Source organism: Symphalangus syndactylus, chromosome 3 (genome assembly GCF_028878055.3).
Source record: "Symphalangus syndactylus isolate Jambi chromosome 3, NHGRI_mSymSyn1-v2.1_pri, whole genome shotgun sequence".
Classification (NCBI taxonomy): domain Eukaryota; kingdom Metazoa; phylum Chordata; class Mammalia; order Primates; family Hylobatidae; genus Symphalangus; species Symphalangus syndactylus.
Genome location: NC_072425.2, coordinates 44,841,642 through 44,862,191, shown reverse-complemented (window position 1 = coordinate 44,862,191; position 20,550 = coordinate 44,841,642). Strand labels below are relative to the sequence as shown.

The following is a 20,550-nucleotide window of genomic DNA, read 5'->3' as shown; positions in this document are numbered from 1 at the left end:
TATGTTGTATTTCCATTTCCATTTTTTACAAGATATTTTAAAATTTCCCTTTTAAATTCTTCTTTGCTCCACTGGTTGTTTAGGAACATGTTTGATTTCTAGGTATTTGTGAATTTTCCAATTTACTCCCAGTTATTGATTTCTAGCTTCATATCATTGTGGTCAGAAAAGATATTTGATACAATTTTAATCTTCTTAAATTTGGTAAAACTTGTTTGTGGCCTAACATATGATCTATCCTGAAGAATGTTCCATGGGCACTTGAGAAGAATGTGTATCTTGCTTCAGTTGAATAGAATTTTCTATGTAAGTCTGTTAGGTCCATTTGAGCTAAAACTATTTAAGTCCAAAATTTCTCTATTTTTCTGTCTGGATGATGTGGCCCTTGCTGAAAGTAGGGTATTGAAGTCCCCTACTATTACTGTATTATAGTCTCCTTTCAGATCTATTAATATTTTCTTTATATATTTTGGTGTTCCAATGTTGCATGTATATTTGTAATTATTATATCCTCTTGCTGAATTGACCCATTTATCTTTATATAATGACCTTGTTTTACAGTTTTTGACTTAAATGTTATATAATTATAGCTACTCTGCTCTCTTTTGGTTTCCATATGTCCCGAAAATATCTGTTTACCTCCCTTCCCTTTTAGTCTACCTGTGTCCCTTATAGGTGAAGCGAATCTCTTATAGGCAGTTTATAGTTGGGTATTGGTTTTTTATACATTCAGCCATTCCATGTCTTTTGATTGGAGAATTTAAGACATTTACATTCAAAATAATTATTGATGGATAAAGACTACTGCCATTTTGTTAACTGTTCACTGGTTGTTTTGTAGATCCTTTGTTGCTTTCTTCTTCTCTTCTTGTCTTCCTTTGTGATTAGGTGATTTTCTCTAGTGGTAGGCTTTATTCCTTAATTTTTATCTTTCGTGTATTTACTAAAGTTTTTGGCTTTGTGGTTACCATGAGATTTACATAAAATATAATTATAATAGGTTTTTTTAAATTTTTACTTTATTTTGTATATTTCTTCACTATGTCCTATGCTCATAACAGGCTATTTTAAGCTCATAAAAACTTTATTCACATAAAAAAAAAAAAAACTACGCTTTTACTCTACCCTCCTCACATTTTAAATTTCTGATGTCATAATTTATATCTTTTTATATTGTATATCCCTAAAATTATTGTAGGTATTATTATTTTAATAGTTCTCTTTTATCCTTCATACCAAAGCTATAAGTGATTTATATACCACCATTACAGGCTTAGAGTATTCTGAATTTGACTGTATACTTACTTTCACCAGTGAGTTTTATACTTACATGTTTTCATGTTAGTACTTACTGTCCTTTTCTTTCAGCCTGAAGAACTCCCTTTTAGCATTCTTTTTAAGACTGGTCTGGGGGTGGAGCCAAGATGGCCGAATAGGAATAGCTCCGGTCTCCAGCTCCCAGCCCCAGGGACACAGAAGATGGGTGATTTCTGCATTTCTGCTTGAGGTACCCGTTTCATCTCACTAGGGAGTGCCTAACAGTGGGTGCAGGACAGTCGGTGAAGCGCACTGTGCGCGAGCCGAAGCAGGGCGAGGCATTGCCTCACTCGGGAAGCGCAAGGGGTCAGGGAGTTCCCTTTCCTAGTCAAAGAAAGGGGAAACAGACGGCACCTGGAATATCGGGTCAGTCCCATCCTAATACTGCGCTTTTCCAACGGGCCTGGAAAACGGCACACTAGGAGATTGTGTCCCGCACCTGGCTCGGAGGGTCCTATGCCCACGGAGTCTCGCTGATTGCTAGCACAGCAGTCTGAGATCAAACTGCAAGGCGGCAGCGAGGCTGGAGGAGGGGCGCCCGCCATTGCCCAGGCTTGCTTAGGTAAACAAAGCAGCCAGGAAGCTCGAACTGGGTGGAGCCCACCACAGCTCAAGGAGGCCTGCCTGCCTCTGTAGGCTCCACCTCTGGGGGCAGGGCACAGACAAACAAAAACTCAGCAAGAACCTCCACAGACTTAAATGTCCCTGTCTGACTGACAGCTTTGAAGAGAGTAGTGGTTCTCCCAGCACGCAGCTGGAGATCTGAGAACGGACAGACTGCCTCCTAAAGTGGGTCCCTCACCCCTGAGCAGCCTAACTGGGAGGCACCCCCCCAGTAGGGACAGACTGATACCTCATTCAACCGGGTACTCCTCTGAGACAAAACTTTCAGAGGAACTATCAGACAGCTGAATTTGTGGTCTCACGAAAATCCGCTGTTCTGCAGCCACCGGTGCTGACACCCAGCCAAACAGGATCTGGAGTGGACCTCTAGTAAACTCCAACAGACCTGCAGCTGAGGGTCCTGTCTGGTAGAAGGAAAACTAACAAACAGAAAGGACATCCACACCAAAAACCCATCTGTACATCACCATCATCAAAGACAAAAAGTAGATAAAACCACAAAGATGGGGAAAAAACAGAGCAAAAAAACTGGAAACTCTAAAAAACAGAGCACCTCTCCTCCTCCAAAGGAACACAGTTCCTCACCAGCAACGGAACAAAGCTGGATGGAGGATGACTTTGATGAGTTGAGAGAAGAAGGCTTCAGACGATCAAACTACTCTGAGCTACGAGAGGAAATTCAAAACAATAGCAAAGAAGTTAAAAACTTTGAAAAAAAATTAGAAGAATGGATAACTAGAATAACCAATGGAGAGAAGGGCTTAAAGGAGCTGATGGAGCTGAAAGCCAAGTTTCGAGAACTACGCGAAGATTGCAGAAGCCTCAGTAGCAGATGCGATCAACTGGAAGAAAGGGTATCGCTGATGGAAGATGAAATGAATGAAATGAAGAGAGAAGGGAAGTTTAGAGAAAAAAGAATAAAAAGAAATGAACAAAGCCTCCAAGAAATTTGGGACTATGTGAAAAGACCAAACCTACGTCTGATTGGTGTACCTGAAAATGATGGGGAGAATGAAACCAAGTTGGAAAACACTCTGCAAGATATTGTCCAGGAGAACTTCCCCAATCTAGCAAGGCAGGCCAGCATTCAGATTCAGGAAATACAGAGAACGCCACAAAGATACTCCTCGAGAAGGGCAACTCCAAGACACATAACTGTCAGATTCACCAAAGTTGAAATGAAGGAAAAAATGTTAAGGGCAGCCAGAGAGAAAGGTCGGGTTACCCACAAAGGGAAGCCCATCAGACTAACAGCTGATCTCTCAGCAGAAACTCTACAAGCCAGAAGAGAGTGGGGGCCGATATTCAACATTCTTAAAGAAAAGAATTTTCAACCCAGAATTTCCTATCCCGCCAAACTAAGCTTCATAAGTGAAGGAGAAATAAAATACTTTACAGACAAGCAAACGCTGAGTGATTTTGTCACCACCAGGCCTGCCCTAAAAGAGCTCCTGAAGGAAGCACTAAACATGGAAAGGAACAACCGGTACCAGCCACTGCAAAAACATGCCAAATTGTAAAGACCATTGAGGCTAGGAAGAAACTATAGCAACTAACGAGCAAAATAACCAACTAACATCATAATGACAGGATCAGATTCACACATAACAATATTCACGTTAAATGTAAATGGGCTAAATGCTCCAATTAAAAGACACAGACTGGCAAACTGGATAAGGAGTCAGGATCCATCAGTGTGCTGTATTCAGGAAACCCATCTCACGTGCAGAGACACACATAGACTCAAAATAAAGGGATGGAGGAAGATCTATCAAGCAACTGGAAAACAAAAAAAGGCAGGGGTTGCAATCCAATCTCTGATAAAATAGACTTTAAACCAACAAAGATCAAAAGAGACAAAGAAGGCCATTACATAATAGTAAAGGGATCAATTCAACAAGAAGAGCTAACTATCCTAAATATATATGCACCCAACACAGGAGCACCCAGATTCATAAAGCAAGTCCTCAGTGACCTACAAAGGGACTTAAACTCCCACACAATAATAATGGGAGATTTTAACACCCCACTGTCAGCATTAGACAGATTAACGAGACAGAAAGTTAACAAGGATATCCAGGAATTGAACTCAGCTCTACATAAAGTGGACCTAATAGACATCTACAGAACTCTCCACCCCAAATCAACAGAATATACATTTTTTTCAGCACCACACCACACCTATTCCAAAATTGACCACATAGTTGGAAGTAAAGCTCTCCTCAGCAAATGTAAAAGAACAGAAATTATAACAAACTGTCTCTCAGACCACAGTGCAATCAAACTAGAACTCAGGATTAAGAAACTCACTCAAAACCGCTCAACTACATGGAAACTGAACAACCTGCTCCTGAATGACTATTGGGTACATAATGAAATGAAGGCAGAAATAAAGATGTTCTTTGAAACCAATGAGAACAAAGACACAACATACCAGAATCTCTGGGACACATTCAAAGCAGTGTGTAGAGGGAAATTTATAGCACTAAATGCCCACAAGAGAAAGCAGGAAAGATCCAAAATTGACACCCTAACATCACAATTAAAAGAACTAGAAAAGCAAGAGCAAACACATTCAAAAGCTAGCAGAAGGCTAGAAATAACTAAAATCAGAGCAGAACTGAAGGAAATAGAGACACAAAAAACCCTTCAAAAAATTAATGAATCCAGGAGCTGGTTTTTTGAAAAGATCAACAAAATTGATGGACCGCTAGCAAGACTAATAAAGAAGAAAAGAGAGAAGAATCAAATAGATGCAATAAAAAACGAAAAAGGGGATATCACCACCGATCCCACAGAAATACAATCTACCATCAGAGAATACTACAAACACCTCTATGCAAATAAACTAGAAAATCTAGAAGAAATGGATAAATTCCTCGACAAATACACCCTCCCAAGACTAAACCAGGAAGAAGTTGAATCTCTGAATAGACCAATAACAGGTTCTGAAATTGTGGCAATAATCAATAGCTTACCAACCAAAAAGAGTCCAGGACCTGACGGATTCACAGCTGAATTCTACCAGAGGTACAAGGAGGAACTGGTACCATTCCTTCTGAAACTATTCCAATCGATAGAAAAAGAGGGAATCCTCCCTAACACATTTTATGAAGCCAGCATCGTCCTGATACCAAAACCTGGCAGAGACATAACCAAAAAAGAGAATTTCAGACCAATATCCTTGATGAACATTGATGCAAAAATCCTCAATAAAATACTGGCAAACCGAATCCAGCAGCACATCAAAAAGCTTATCCACCATGATCAAGTGGGCTTCATCCCTGGGATGCAAGGCTGGTTCAACATACGCAAATCAATAAATGTAATCCAGCATATAAACAGAACCAAAGACAAAAACCACATGATTATCTCAATAGATGCAGAGAAGGCCTTTGACAAAATTCAACAATGCTTCATGCTAAAAACTCTCAATAAATTAGGTATTGATGGGACGTATCTCAAAATAATAAGAGCTATCTACGACAAACCCACAGCCAATATCATACTGAATGGGCAAAAACTGGAAGCATTCCCTCTGAAAACTGGCACAAGACAGGGATGCCCTCTCTCACCACTCCTACTCAACATAGTGCTGGAAGTTCTGACCAGAGCAATCAGGCAGGAGAAGGAAATAAAGGGTATTCAATTAGGAAAAGAGGAAGTCAAATTGTCCCTGTTTGCAGATGACATGATTGTATATCTAGAAAACCCCATTGTCTCAGCCCAAAATCTCCTTAAGCTGATTAGCAACTTCAGCAAAGTCTCAGGATACAAAATTAATGTACAAAAATCACAAGCATTCTTGTATACCAATAACAGACAAACAGAGAGCCAAATCATGAGTGAACTCCCATTCACAATTGCTTCAAAGAGAATAAAATACCTAGGAATCCAACTTACAAGGGATGTGAAGGACCTCTTCAAGGAGAACTACAAACCACTGCTCAATGAAATAAAAGAGGATACAAACAAATGGAAGAACATTCCATGCTCATGGGTTGGAAGAATCAATATTGTGAAAATGGCCATACTGCCCAAGGTAATTTATAAATTCAATGCCATCCCCATCAAGCTACCAATGACTTTCTTCACAGAATTGGAAAAAACAACTTTAAAGTTCATATGGAACCAAAAAAGAGCCCGCATCGCCAAGTCAATCCTAAGCCAAAAGAACAAAGCTGGAGGCATCACGCTACCTGACTTTAAACTATACTACAAGGCTACAGTAACCAAAACAGCATGGTACTGGTACCACAACAGAGACATAGATCAATGGAACAGAACAGAGCCCTCAGAAATGATGCCGCATAGCTACAACTATCTGATCTTTGACAAACCTGACAAGAACAAGAAATGGGGAAAGGATTCCCTATTTAATAAATGGTGCTGGGAAAACTGGCTAGCCATATGTAGAAAGCTGCAACTGGATCCCTTCCTTACACCTTATACAAAAATTAATTCAAGATGGATTAAAGACTTATATGTTAGACCTAAAACCATTAAAATCCTACAAGAAAACCTAGGCAATACCATTCAGGACATAGGCGTGGGCAAGGACTTCATGTCTAAAACACCAAAAGCAATGGCAACAAAAGCCAAAATTGACAACTGGGATCTCATTAAACTAAACAGCTTCTGCACAGCAAAAGAAACTACCATCAGAGTGAACAGGCAACCTACAGAATGGGAGAAAATTTTTGCAACCTACTCATCTGACAAAGGGCTAATATCCAGAATCTACAATGAACTCAAACAAATTTACAAGAAAAAAACAAACAACCCCATCAAAAAGTGGGCAGAGGATATGAACAGACACTTCTCAAAAGAAGACATTTATGCAGCCAAAAAACACATGAAGAAATGCTCATCATCACTGGCCATCAGAGAAATGCAAATCAAAACCACAGTGAGATACCATCTCACACCAGTTAGAATGGCCATCATTAAAAAATCAGGAAACAACAGGTGCTGGAGAGGATGTGGAAAAACAGGAACACTTTTACACTGTTGGTGGGACTGTAAACTAGTTCAACCATTGTGGAAGTCAGTGTGGCGATTCCTCAGGGATCTCGAACTAGAAATACCATTTGACCCAGCCATCCCATTACTGGGTATATACCCAAAGGACTATAAATCATGCTGCTATAAAGACACATGCATACGTATGTTTATTGCGGCACTATTCACAATAGCAAAGACTTGGAACCAACCCAAATGTCCAACAACGATAGACTGGATTAAGAAAATGTGGCATATATACACCATGGAATACTATGCAGCCATAAAAAATGATGAGTTCATGTCCTTTGTAGGGACATGGATGAAACTGGAAAACATCATTCTCAGTAAACTATCGCAAGGACAAAAAACCAAACACCGCATGTTCTCACTTATAGGTGGGAATTGAACAATGAGAACTCATGGACACAGGAAGGGGAACATCACACTCTGGGGACTGTTGTGGGGTGGGGGGAGCGGGGTGGGACAGCATTAGGAGATACACCTAATGCTAAATGACGAGTTAATGGGTGCAGGAAATCAACATGGCACATGGATACATATGTAACAAACCTGCACATTGTGCACATGTACCCTAAAACCCTAAAGTATAATTTAAAAAAAAAAAAAAAAAAAAAAAAAAAAGAATAAAAAAAGGCTAGTAGAAAAAAAAAAAAAAAAAAAAAAGACTGGTCTGATGGTAATGAACTCCCTCAGCTTTTGTTCATCTCGGAAAGTCTTTAGCTCTCTTTCATTTCTGAAGGACAGCTTTGCTAGGTATTCATATAATATTGCTGGCTGGCAGTTTTCTTCTTAAGTACTTTGAACATATCATCCCACTCTCTCCTGGTCTATAAGTATTCTGATGAGAAAACTGCTGCTAGCTGTACTGGAACTCCTTTATATGTTATTTGCTCTTCTCTTGCTACTTTCAGAATCTTCTCTTTGTCCTTGATTTTCAATAGTTTATGTGTTGGTGTAGTCTTTGGACTAAATCTGGTTGGAGTTCTTTGACCTTCCTGTACCTAGATACTTATACCTTTCCTCAGATTTGCAAAGCTATTTTTATTTTAAATAAGCTTTCTACCCCTTTGTTTCTCCTTTCTCCTTCATTTACTCCTATAACTTGAATATTTACTCTTTTGGTGCTGTCCCATTAATTCCATAAACTTCCTTCATTCTTTTTTTCTTCTTTGACTGTATGTTTTCAAATAACCTGTATATTCAGGTTTAAATTCTTTCTTCTAATTGTTCAATTCTGTTGGTGATGCTATTACATTTTCTTTTCATTCATTGTTTTTCAGCTCTAGAATTTGTTTAATTTTTAAGAAATATATAATTTCAATCTCTCTGGTAAACTTCTCATTTTGGTAACTTGTTTTCCTCATTTCATTGACTTGTTTCTCAGTATTTTCTTGAAGTTCATGGATGTTACTTTTTAAAACAATTATTTTGAATTCTTTGTCAGGCAATTCATACATCTCCATTTCTTTGGGTCAGCTTCTGGGAGATTATTGTGCTCTTTTGGTGATGTTACGTTTATGTCTCCTTGGTTTTTCATTTCTTGTTGCCTTACATTGATGTCTGGGCATTTGAAGATGTAGAGACTTATTCTAGTCTTTGACTGGCTTTGTCTGGGAAAGCCCTTCACTAGTCAGTCAATTCAGGGATTCTAGTCCAGCTGCCTGGTATGGTCCATAGGTTGGCTTGCTCTTAAGAGTCTTCACACTGGCTGGCCTGGTACCTTGGGTCAGCAGGTGGGTGAGCTTGGTGCCTGGGTCCATGGAGTTAAGCCTGAAACTTGGGTCCACTGGAGTGGACCTGTTGACTGGTTCTGTGGAATGGGCCTGCATCTAAGAGGGTGGGTCTGAAGCCTGGGTCCACTAGAGCTGACCTGGCACTGGGGTAGGCCTTGAGCCTGAGTCTGCAGGGGCCAGCCAGGCACTGGGATGAGCCTGGTGCCTGGGTCCACTGGGATAGGCTGAGTCTGTGGGAGTGGGCCTGGGTCAAGAATCCACAGGGGCTGGCCTAGAGCCTGGGTCTGCAGAGGTAGTCCTAGAGCCTCCGTCCATGGAGACTGGCCTAGAACCAGGGCCTACTAGGGTGAACTTGGACTGTCTACTGGAGCAAACCTAGATCTTGGGTCCTTGGAACCTACAGCTGACCTAGTGCTGGGGCAGGTGTGGAATCACGATCTGTGGCAGCTTGTCTGGAGTGTAGGATCATGGTTGCTGATCGGGTATCTGAAGCCATTGAGGCTGGCTGAAAGCCTAGGGCTTTGGAGTCTGGCTAGAGCCTGGGTCCACTTGTGTTGGCCTGGAGGCTGAGTCTTGGCTGAGTGTTGGCCTGGAGGTCAGGTCTACAAAGTCTAGCCTGGGTCCTGGGGCTTCAGGGGCCAGTCTGAAACCTGAATCCACAAGTGTGGTCCTAGAACTTGGGTCCATGGAGGCTGGTCCATCACTGGAGTCTACTAGGATAAGCCTGAACCCTGGGTCTGTGACTGCTAGCCTCATGATCAGGGCTGTGGGCAGCTGGTCTGGAGCCTGGAGCCACTGGGATTGGCCTGGTGCTGGAATAGGTCCAGAGACTGAGTCTGCTGGGCAGGCCTCGGGCCTGCAGCTTTGGAATCCAGCCTGGGGCTTTGAGATCTCGCCTGGCACCAGGGTAGGACTAAATGCTCGGTCCATGGGTACCAGCTTGGAGTCTGGGGCCACAGAAGCCTTTCTGGCACTGGATTTTACCAGGACAAGCCAAGTGTTAGGGTCTGAGGAAAATTTCAGTGCTAACTTCCTTCTCCTTTCCCCACATGAAGGATATTTCTCTCCATACTGTGCTGCCTGGGGTCGGGGGAGGGGTGGTGCAAGTAGCATAAAACTATCCTTTTTAGCTTCTTCAATGCATCATTTCTTTACTACTCTCAGGTACTATTATCTCTGACCTGGTTTCCTTAGCTCTTGTGAAGGTATTTTTGTGCATGGATGTATGTTCAACTTGATGTTTCTGTGTGGAGAGGAACATGGAAAGTCCTTTTCTGTCATCTTGCTGATGTCCATTGAGATTAACTTTCATAATCAACTCTTGACTAGATTACTGAACAGTCTCCTAGACTTTATTTTGACCCCCTCTAATTTATTCTCCAAATTGCAGCCAGAGTAATCTTTAAAAAACAATCTGATTCACTCCCTGATTAAAACCTTTCATTGGCTCTTCATGATTTTCAGGATAAAGTCAAAATTCCTTAACACAGCATGTAAGGACTTTCATGTGTTAGTTCTCTTGACCTCATCCCTCAGCATTCACCTTTCCATTTATATTCACCAACAGCCCTTGAACTTGTTCCTGCTAATGTCACCTTTCTCTAAGCCCCATCTCCTTCTCACCTCCAGGATAAACTTCTACAAAACTTTATACCTACCTTGGGCATCAATATCACCAGAAATCCTGGATCAGGTACTACTCTGTTGATCTCTGTCAGAGCACTTATCCCTTAATAAAACATAATTGCCTGTTAACCTGGTTGTCCCTTTCCTCCACTTGGTTATGAGTTCTTTGAGGGCAGGGACCCAGTCTCAGTAAAAACCCTTGGTTCTTAGCACAGTGTCTGTCATACAGAAGAGATAGCTAAATATTTAATGAATTGATAGGTTGAATGGTATCTTTCTGAGCATAGATAAAGTAAGAACAACTAAGATTTCTTACTACTTTATGGTTTATAACATAATCATTATTTCTCATTAGTTTTTATAACAATCCCATTAGGTAGGTGGTATCATTAACCATTTTTTACGCATGAAGAAACAACAACAGGAGGTAAGTGACTTTCCCAAGGCAGGACTCAAATCTAGGCTTCCTAGGTAATTTTAGGACTGGGAAGCTTCTACCAAACAACCACACCTCCATTGAAATATTTAGAACTGAGTGGGATAATTCATTCTGCCATAGGACTGCAAATCATCCTCTAATTGTGTAATTTAATCTTTTGAGATAAAAATGGCATTTAAATGAATTTTCAAAATAAAATGTCTAATTTGAATACCTGTATTGCTTAAACTTTTCATATAAGAAACACCTACATTTTTAACCACTGTATTTAACACCTCACAAAGCTGATAAAAATTCAGTATCTGTAGTAGCTACAAGGCTTGTACATATATTAATACTATAAATATCTGAGAATTGAGTGAGAACGCTTACCTATTCTTGGAACAGTTCATAGCTATATGCCATTAGAAATGCCTAGTAATAGCAAGATTCATAAATGCTACTAATGTTCTTGCTATGTGCAGTCACGAATGAACAGCAATATTACCAATTTCCTTTACCCTGGCCTAAGGTTATAAGCTATTTTTCTCGATGTGCTTGGCAAAGACCAAACTCAGTGAAGAGCTAATTTCTCAAAAGACAAAAATTTTCTTTGAGAGACTGATTCCCAAGCATTAATCACTAATCATCCAAGCATTCATTATCAATCCTAATCACTTCATGTTGGTATTTCTACAGGGCTATATAATAATGTTCATAATTATACCACACTCTATAGTGAAAAAAAGCAGCAGTCACCCAAACCTCTCCCATCCAATTAACAAAGTCTTACTGTTCCAACATAGGATTATTTAAAATATTCGAACAACTATTTTCAGTTCATTTTTGAGAAACATATCAGTAATTTTTAAAAAACAAAATGAATACTTACAATACATCTTTGAAGTCTCCAAACACATACATATGCCTAAAGCTGTCAATAGCGATTACAGGACAATCTGCTGGAGTTTTCTGTATGTGCAGAAGAGGATGTCTAAATTTGTCACAATCGGCATGTAAAAAGTTTATTGTACCTTTAAGAAAAAAGAATTTTGAGAGGTAAATTCAAATTTTCTTGAAAATATTTTCGTAAGATTGCAAGCTCACAAAAAGTGATATACTAAAAAAAAGCACCCCAACATTCTTAAGAGTAATATAGATCAGAAAAACTAAAACCTAAATATCTAACACTTAAAATAGGTAGGCTTTTAGTTCTTAGGGCACAGAGTATAACTTCTTTAGAAATCATATTGACTTAGCGCAAATTTGAAGGCTATAATGAATTTTTTACTTTCCTTAAATGGGCAATCATTTACTTTGCAGATTATCAGGTTCTAGGCAGGAAGTTCAAATTGATATATGAGGCATTCTCATGGGACCATTTTCATTCCAGCCTATTCCAGTCATACTGGTTGATTTTTAGTCGAATTCAACCTGCAAGACAGTATGTGACTAAAATGGGCAGCTCTATAGAGTACCTTTAGTTTATTTTGTTTGACTTTCTTCCCTAACTACAGAGGAAAAGCTGGTGATACCTCAAATTCCATTAAATGCTTTGCAGAAATCCACAGACAACTACTCAACTTGCTTTCATTTAGAAATAAATGTTAATCAGACTGTGTAAGCTCTCTCAGCAACATCTCTGGGACTGTCCATTGGAAAAGGGTTCAGACAAGCAATGAAGGAAAGTGCCCAGAACTAATGCTCATTCATGACCCTGCTTTTCATGCACTTTGATTTTTCTCTCCAAAATAGTAATGGTTAGAAAACAAACAAACGAACAAACAAAAAACACTACTTCATATTATCTCTCTACTAATGCCTCCTTACTGTCACATTTGAATGTGTTAAAATAAGTTTTTAACCCAGATATGTTTATGTGATTTGAAAGTAATGGGAGGGGTGATGACGAAAGGGGGAAAAAAAAAGAGAAAGAAATGATGAAAATAAACACCTTAATCTGTCTACCTTTTTCACTTATTAATTGCCGAGCTACTTCATTCTGGAATATTTCTAAACTTTCTGTATCTTCTTTCATGTGAAAGAGTATGAGAAAAGGCAGTCCTTCTTCTGTCAATTCCTGTAGAGAGAAGCATTCAATGAGAATTATCAGGCTTCTCCATTCAGTTGTAGCTATTTTCTAGGTAGGAACAATTTTGAACCCAACCCATGTAATGTAATAGTTGCAATATCCCAGGGGAAAAAAAAGGCCCAGTGGTGTGAATAAACCTTAGCCTGAACAGAAGACTGAATTCACTCCCCTCCCCACCTCAAGTACCCAGGCAGTCAGAGGACCCACATGCCCTGCTTTGCTGCAGAAACTGATCTGCCCCCACGTCTGTTAGCCAGTATGGGATACAAGGCTTCAGGATTAGGCTGTTGAACTCATGATATATAGAGGTGAACTATGCTGGTTCTTTACCAAGGTGTTAATTTTAGAGTGGGGTAAACATGACTAGTATTTTCAGTCTTCACAAGTAACAGTGAAAAACTGAGTATATCAGCAATAAATAAATCTGATTTGCAAATTTTTTTGTATTTTTTTATATTCTAAGGTTGTGAAAACCATTACACTTACATATAAAAGTTACCCAAAGCTGAAGTGTTTTATCCAGGGTAAAAAACAAAAACTCTATTATTTAACTAATTTTCAACCAATATACAATTAACATTATTAATAAATACCTGCCCCTATATATTTTTATATACCTATTTATACACACAGAAAAGCACCTTGAAAATTATAAAGTGCTATTAAAATTTTTATTGTTGTAATTGGAGAATAATACAATGGGTAGACATGATTAAATAAAATGTGATACATAGACAGATTTAATCATTTATTCTCCCCAACAAATGCTAAGTTCTGAGTCATCAGAAAAAGTCCAGAAAGTGTCTCATAACAAAATTATTTTCATCAACTATCCTTCTGAGGATCTCTCCATAAATTTAGGAACTACCTCACCAGAAAGTACAAATGTCCTTTATTTTTTAAAAAACAAACTGGGACCTATTTTACAGGATTAAAAGTTTTCTTCTGGTTCTCATCTCCATATTTAAGCCTGTTTCACTTGTATATAAGATCAATTATTAGGCCTCTTGTTACATTTATTTTTTTAAAAAACTGAGATACAATTAGCATACCATAAATTTCACCATTGTTTTTTGGAGACAGGGTCTCACTCTGTCGCCCAGGCTGGAGTACAGCCTCGACCTCCCTAGGCTCAGGTGATCCTCTCACCTCAGCCTCCCAAATAGTGAGGACTACAAACATGCATGACCATGTCCAGCTCATTTTTGTTATTTTTTGTAGAGATGGGATTTCACCATGTTGCCCAGGTTGGTCCCAAACTCCTGGGCTCAAGCAATCTGCCTGCCTCAGCATCCCAAAGCGCTGGAATTACAGGTATGAGGCAACACACCCAGCCCATCATTCTTAAGTGTACAATTTTGTGGTTTTAATTATATTCACAAGGTTGTGCACACATCACCACTAATTCCAGAGCTTTTTTTTTTTTTTGAGACGGAGTCTCACTCTGTAGCCCAAGCTGGAGTGCAGTAGCACAATCTCGGCTCACTGGAACTTCTGCCTCCCGTGTTCAAACGATTCTCCTACCTCAGCCTCCTGAGTAGCTGAGACAACAGGTGCACACCACCATGCCCAACTAATTTTTTTGTATTTTTAGTAGAGATAGGGCTTCACCATGTTGGCCAGAATGGTCTCGATCTCCTGACCTCATGATCCATCCCCCTCGGCCTCCCAAAGTGCTGGGATTACAGGCATCAGCCACTGCGCCCAGCCCCATAATATTTTTTATCACTTCCAAAAGAAACCACATACCCATTAGTAGTGATTCCCATCTCCCCTCTCCTCACCCCCTGGCATCACATTAATCTTTTAGTAAGCTGATTTTTTTCTTCCTCATCTTTTATCTCTTGGACTCACATTTTTTCTTCCCCCTTCCATTAACTGATGCTGGTCTCAATGATTGTCTTTGGACTTCTCTGCTCTAGCCTGACAACTTCATGTAGTTCAACAGTTTTGATCACTACTTCTAACTGATCGCTTATCTGTGTCTACAAGCCCAGCTCCAGTACAAAATCCAAGCCTAGGTTTCCCTCTGCCTGCTTAATATCTCCATTTCAAATTCTAAACAAGTACCTTAAATACTCAAAACTAATGCCTAGTCCCCTCCTCTCTAACCTCCTTCTCCTATCTTCCCATTTTCTTTAGTACTTCTACTTCTCTCTTAGCACTTTTCTTTTCAGGACATAATGCCTCTTCTCTAAAGCCATCTCTCATTCCACCTCATCCCTGTCAAAGGAAAATTCTTTTTTCTAAACTCCAAGAGCATTTTATCAATGGAAAATTCTTTTTTCTAAACTCCAAGAGCATTTTATCAATGGAAAATTCTTTTTTCTAAACTCCAAGAGCATTTTATCAGTGCCCCTCATGTGGCACGGGGCATGACTTTGTGTTACGTTATCTGTACATATGAAATATTAAACTGAAAACCCCTTGAAGACAATCTTATTTCATTTCTCTTTTGCTCACAATCAACATATGTCAATAAATAAGCAAATGTTGCTAAATAGGTGGTAATTTGTGCTGCTTAGGCTTCCAAGTTTACTATGTCCATACAAGTATATTCTTTACCAAACAAATGTTAAAAGATTAAGGAGAAGAATATCAAGACAACCAAATTTACAAGAAACAGATGTTTCCCCACAGATTAAATGATTTAATCGTTGGTTAAATGGTTAAATGGTTGCTTACAACATAATAAATCTCAAGAATTATTAGATGTGCCAACAACCACGGGGAAGGGAGGTACCCTGTTTCATTGTTTAAGATTTTCCAGGTCTATATCTTTAAATCTGGTTTTAAAAACTACCCCTGAAAGAACTACCAGAGCAGGCGAATAGTCATGACAAATTCTTGAATTTTCCTGGGCCTCTGAAGACTAAATGAGTGAATGCAAATTTTTTAAAAATTGTAAGTAATCCAACTAAACACACCTGAGGCCTACAGAAATAAGAAAAGCAGGGACAGGCTGGGCATGGTGATTCACACCTGTAATCCCAGCACTTTGGGAGTCTGAGCTGGGTGGGTCACCTGAGGTCAGAGTTCGAGACCAGCCTGACCAACATGGTGAAACCCTGTCTCTACTAAAATTACAAAAATTAGTTGGGCGTGGTAGTGGGCGCCTGTAATGCCAGCTACTCGGGAGGCTGAGGCAGGAGAATCCCTTGAACCTGGGGCGGGGGGCGGAGGTTACAGTGAGCTGAGATTGCACCACTGCACTCCAGCCTGAGCAACAAGAGCAAAACTCCATCTCAAAAAAAAAAGAAAGCCAGGACATTCATTTTATAAACTGTAAGCAGAAAGAGTCTAATGCACCCTCTCTTTCAAAACCAAGTTTAAGATCAAAATGGAAAAGACTAACAATTCAAATATAAAGAAATAAATATTTTTTAAATGTTTACTTTCTTAAAGTTTGATTTAAAGGACTTCAAACATTCTGCTTTACAATTGCTTGTACTTAACTATTCTATTAATAAATTCTAAGTTAAAAAAAAAACATAAGTATGAATGTGCATTAAAAAGCAGAGGGAGCTTAAATCCCAATCTCTCCTAGGCTTCTGGTACTATAAAACTATGACACACCACTGACACCTTGTGGCCAAACACTCAAATTGTAGGAGCAGTATTTTGAATTCTGTGAAATGTCTTATCCACCTTAAAATGCTATTAATGATAGGAAAGAGATGGAGGCAAGACAAGATTATGTGTGCTACATCCAATCTATATATCCAGTATTAAAAAGAAAAGAAGAAAATATAAAATTGAGTGCACTGCACATAGAAGGGTATTATTCAATGAAAAACGAGAATTATGTATATACTAGTGAAAATTTCTTACTTTGCCTTACAATGAAAAATGGTTTGAAAGCCATTATTTGGTCCAAACATTTGAACTCCAGCACCTGAGCATCCAGTGTGTCATGGGGGGTAATGACACATGATTAAAGATAGAAAGACACCCACTCTGAGCATATTTATTCAAACCATCTCAAAAAACTACATACAAAACAACTACAATGACTCAAGATGCATCTTAACAATATGAATTACTCAGAATCCAGGGAAATACTACTTTAAGAAGCAGGTTCAAAAACAACACTGAAAAAAGCAACAGAACATTACTGAACAAAAAAATACTCCGGTCACTAAGAATGGCCTTAAAATGCCAAGCTGTCATATAGAAATAAAGGTTGAGTATCTCTTATTCGAAATGCTTGGGATCAGAAGTGTTTTGGATTTTGAAATATTTGCATTATTCTTGAACCGCTTCAGCATCCCTAATCTAAAACTCTGAAATGCTCCAAGAGTGTCATGTAGGTGCTCAAAAAATTTTGGATTTTGGAGCATTTCAGATTTTCAAATTAGGAATACTTCCTGAAATTCTAAAAAACTGGGGAAAAGGAAGTAGAATCAAAGAATCTCAGGAACAAAAAAAACTAGAAAACTTGGTAAAGCAACTTCTTTAAAACAAAAAAAGAGACTTTCCAAGAAAAGGCTTGTGTTAGAATTTTCACTCAAAAGTCTTCTATAATTCAAAATTCCAAAATATTTTAAAATATGGCATTGCATTAAGATAATAACCAGTGCAATAAAGCCTGATAAGTTTATGATATTTAAGCTTGCAGGCTTAAAAATATATTAATCACATTTCATGAGAAGCCATTTTTAGAACCTTGATTTGAGAAATAGCTATTATAAACAAGTAGGATGTCCCAGTGGGGTATTCTGACATGTTAAAATGGATCCCGGCGGCACTAATCCTCTTTCTATGAAACACTCAGCAAAGAGCCAATGTAAGATGATTTAGGTTTGCAATGATCTGTCCAAGCAGACACACCCAGAGAATCTCATACAAACATTCATACATTTGATTTGAAATTGCTACAAGCTTAATAAGAATTAAATATTATTTTATGGTGGAAAAGGTATACACCAAAAATGTACCATGCTGACATAAAAACACGAACTTATTTTTATGTACTAAAATGCAAAGGCAACATTTAAATCAGGTAAAAAAATCTTATAGTTTTTAAATGCTGTTGGCATAGACTTCTGCTTCCAGAAAGATGAAGTAGACACTTTTCTCTGTTTCTCCCAGGAAGTTCAGCTAAAAATCCTGGACATTATATAAACAAACATAAGGCCCTGAGAAGCAAATAAAAGAAAGCAGACTGGCTAAGGACTTAAGGATCCAAGAAATGGTACTCAGTTCCTTGGGTTTTCTTTTTGCCTTATATATCCCAGTCTAAGTGTTGGAAATGCCAATGGACGCAGATCAAAAATACCCCAGGAATGCATTCTCAAGACGAAGAGGGGGCAAAGAGCATTCTGGTTTGCTCACAATGGCCAGTCCCAAAAGTTAAGTGTTGCTCTCTCTTCCCCAAGAAAGGGAGAAAGAGATAATAAGATCTAAGAACTGGAAGCCTCTGGAAAGATTCAGGGAGAGTTTCAGGGAATCTTGGAGAATTCACATATATTATCTCCAAATCTTAAAGCACTTAACAATATACTTACACCTTAGTAACAGAAGGCATCAAATCTGAAATTATACTCTTTCTTAAGAACTCCAGGTTTTGTTGTATTACAATTAGGTTAAGCTACAGTGCTAAAAATTGCATTCTGGAGTAATAGTGGATGTAATTTGGACTAATCTTATTACTGGAAAATTAGAAAAACCAGAGTAATAATAATAATAATAATAAAACACTTTTTGAAAGCATCCAAGGAAAAAAAAAAGAATTATGGGCCAAGACTGGAATAGAAGGAAACCCAGAACATTAAGCATGGCATTTGAAGCTGCTTTTCTTCTAGGACCATCTGTCTTTCCGGAAAAGGCAACTGATAGTGCTCAATCCCACTGATCATCAGGGAAATATAAATTAAAACCACAATGAGACTCTACTACACATACACGAAAATAGATTAAAAAAATGTAAATAGCTGGTATCAAATGTGGGTAAGGACGTGCAGCAATGTGAACTTTGATATACTACTGGTAGGAATGTAAACTGCTAAAACCACTTTGGAAAAACTGGTATGAACTAAAATTGAATGCATATATGCCCTATGACTTGGCAATTCTATTCATAGGTATATATATCCAGTAGAAATCTGTGCATATATTCACCAAAGACACAGATAAGAATGTTCACAGCAGCATTATTCACAGTAGTCAAAATCTGGAAGCAATCTAAATGTCCACCAATAGTAGAATGGATACATTGTGTTATATTTATATAGGGAATTATATTCAGCATGAAAATGAATGAACTACAGCTTCATGCAATATGAATGAACTCCATAAATATAAAGTAGAGTGAAAGAAGCCAGACACAAAAGACATGATTCCATTTTAGGTTCAAAAACAGGAAAAACTTCCTATAGTCCTATTCAAAATAAGTATGGTGATTATGAAGATGGTAAATGGGGGTAATGACTGAGAAGGAAGACAAGGGGTTTGGAAATATTTTATTTCTTGACTTAGTTCAGGGATTGGCAAATTATAGCCATGGGTCAAATCTGACTTGCTGCCTGATTCTGTTAGGTCCACAAGCTAAAATTGGCCTTTAGTTGTTTTTGGGGTTTTTTTTGGGGTGGGGTGAGGGGGACGGGGTCTCACTCTGTCGCCCAGGCTGGAGTGCAGTGGTAGACCTGGCTCACTGCATACTCTGCCTCCCAGATTCAAGTGATTCTCCTGCCTCAGCCTCCCGAGTAGCTGGGATTACAGGCACCTGCCACCACGCCCAGCTAATTTTGCATTTTTAGTAGAGACGGGGTTTCACCATGTTAGTTAGCCAGGCTGGTCTCGAACTCCTGACCTCAGGTGACCCACCCACCTTGGCCTCCCAAAGTGCTAGGATTACAGGCGTGAGCCATGGCACAAGGCCCTGGTCTTTACATTTCTAAATAATTGGGAAAAATTTTAATATTTCATGGCATGTGAAAATTATTTGTCCAGAAATAGAGCTTTATTGAAACACAGCCACACTCATTTGTTTACGTATTGTCTAAGGTTACTTTTGTGCTACAACTGCAAAGTTGAGTAGCTGCCACAGAGATTATACGAACTGCAAAGGCTAACATACTTACTATCTGACCCTTTGTTGAAAAAAACTGTCCACCCTCTCTCTTAGTTTGGGCTGCTATATTAAAGTACCATAAACTGGGTGGCTTACAAATTAACAGAAATTCATTTATCATCATTCTGGAGGCTGGAAATCCAAAATCAGGGTGCCAGCATAGTCAGTTCTAGTGAGAGCTGTCTTCTAGGTTGCAGACTGCCTACTTCTCATTGTATCCTCACATGGCAGAAAGAGAGCTACATAACTTTCTGAGGTCTCTTTTATGAGGTCACTAATCCCATTCATGAGGACTCCATCTCATGAATGGAGGATTCATTCCCTAATACTATCACATTGGGGATTAGGATTTCAACATACAAACATTAGGACACACAAATATTTGGTCCATACCACTCTAAGTAGTGATTATATGGGTATGTTTACTCTGTGATAATTCTGGGGGACCAGATATTTAAACTGTGATTGACACAATTCTTTGAAGTGTATATGCATACACAAAGTTTTTAAAAACTGTACCTAATACAAAGTTTTTAAAAACTTGCATTCTTAGGCCATTGGTTTTAAAAACAAAAGACCTGGAATGAAAGATACGTCTTACATCAAGTAAAGAAAGGAGAGAGGTCCTTATAGACATAACTCT

At 38.8% G+C, this 20,550-nt stretch overlaps 1 protein-coding gene across 2 annotated transcripts in view; it reads right to left on the bottom strand.

Moving 5' to 3' along the window:
• Nucleotides 1-20,550, bottom strand: part of ERP44 (endoplasmic reticulum protein 44) — a 122,145-nt gene that overhangs the window by 18,178 nt on the left and 83,417 nt on the right. For both annotated transcript variants that reach the window (XM_055271679.2, XM_055271680.2), the window contains exons 9-10: nucleotides 12,712-12,823; nucleotides 11,636-11,777 (exon numbers count right to left, since the gene is read on the bottom strand). In XM_055271679.2, coding sequence (XP_055127654.2) covers nucleotides 11,636-11,777; nucleotides 12,712-12,823 — 254 coding nt within the window. The remainder of the gene's footprint in view (nucleotides 1-11,635; nucleotides 11,778-12,711; nucleotides 12,824-20,550) is intronic.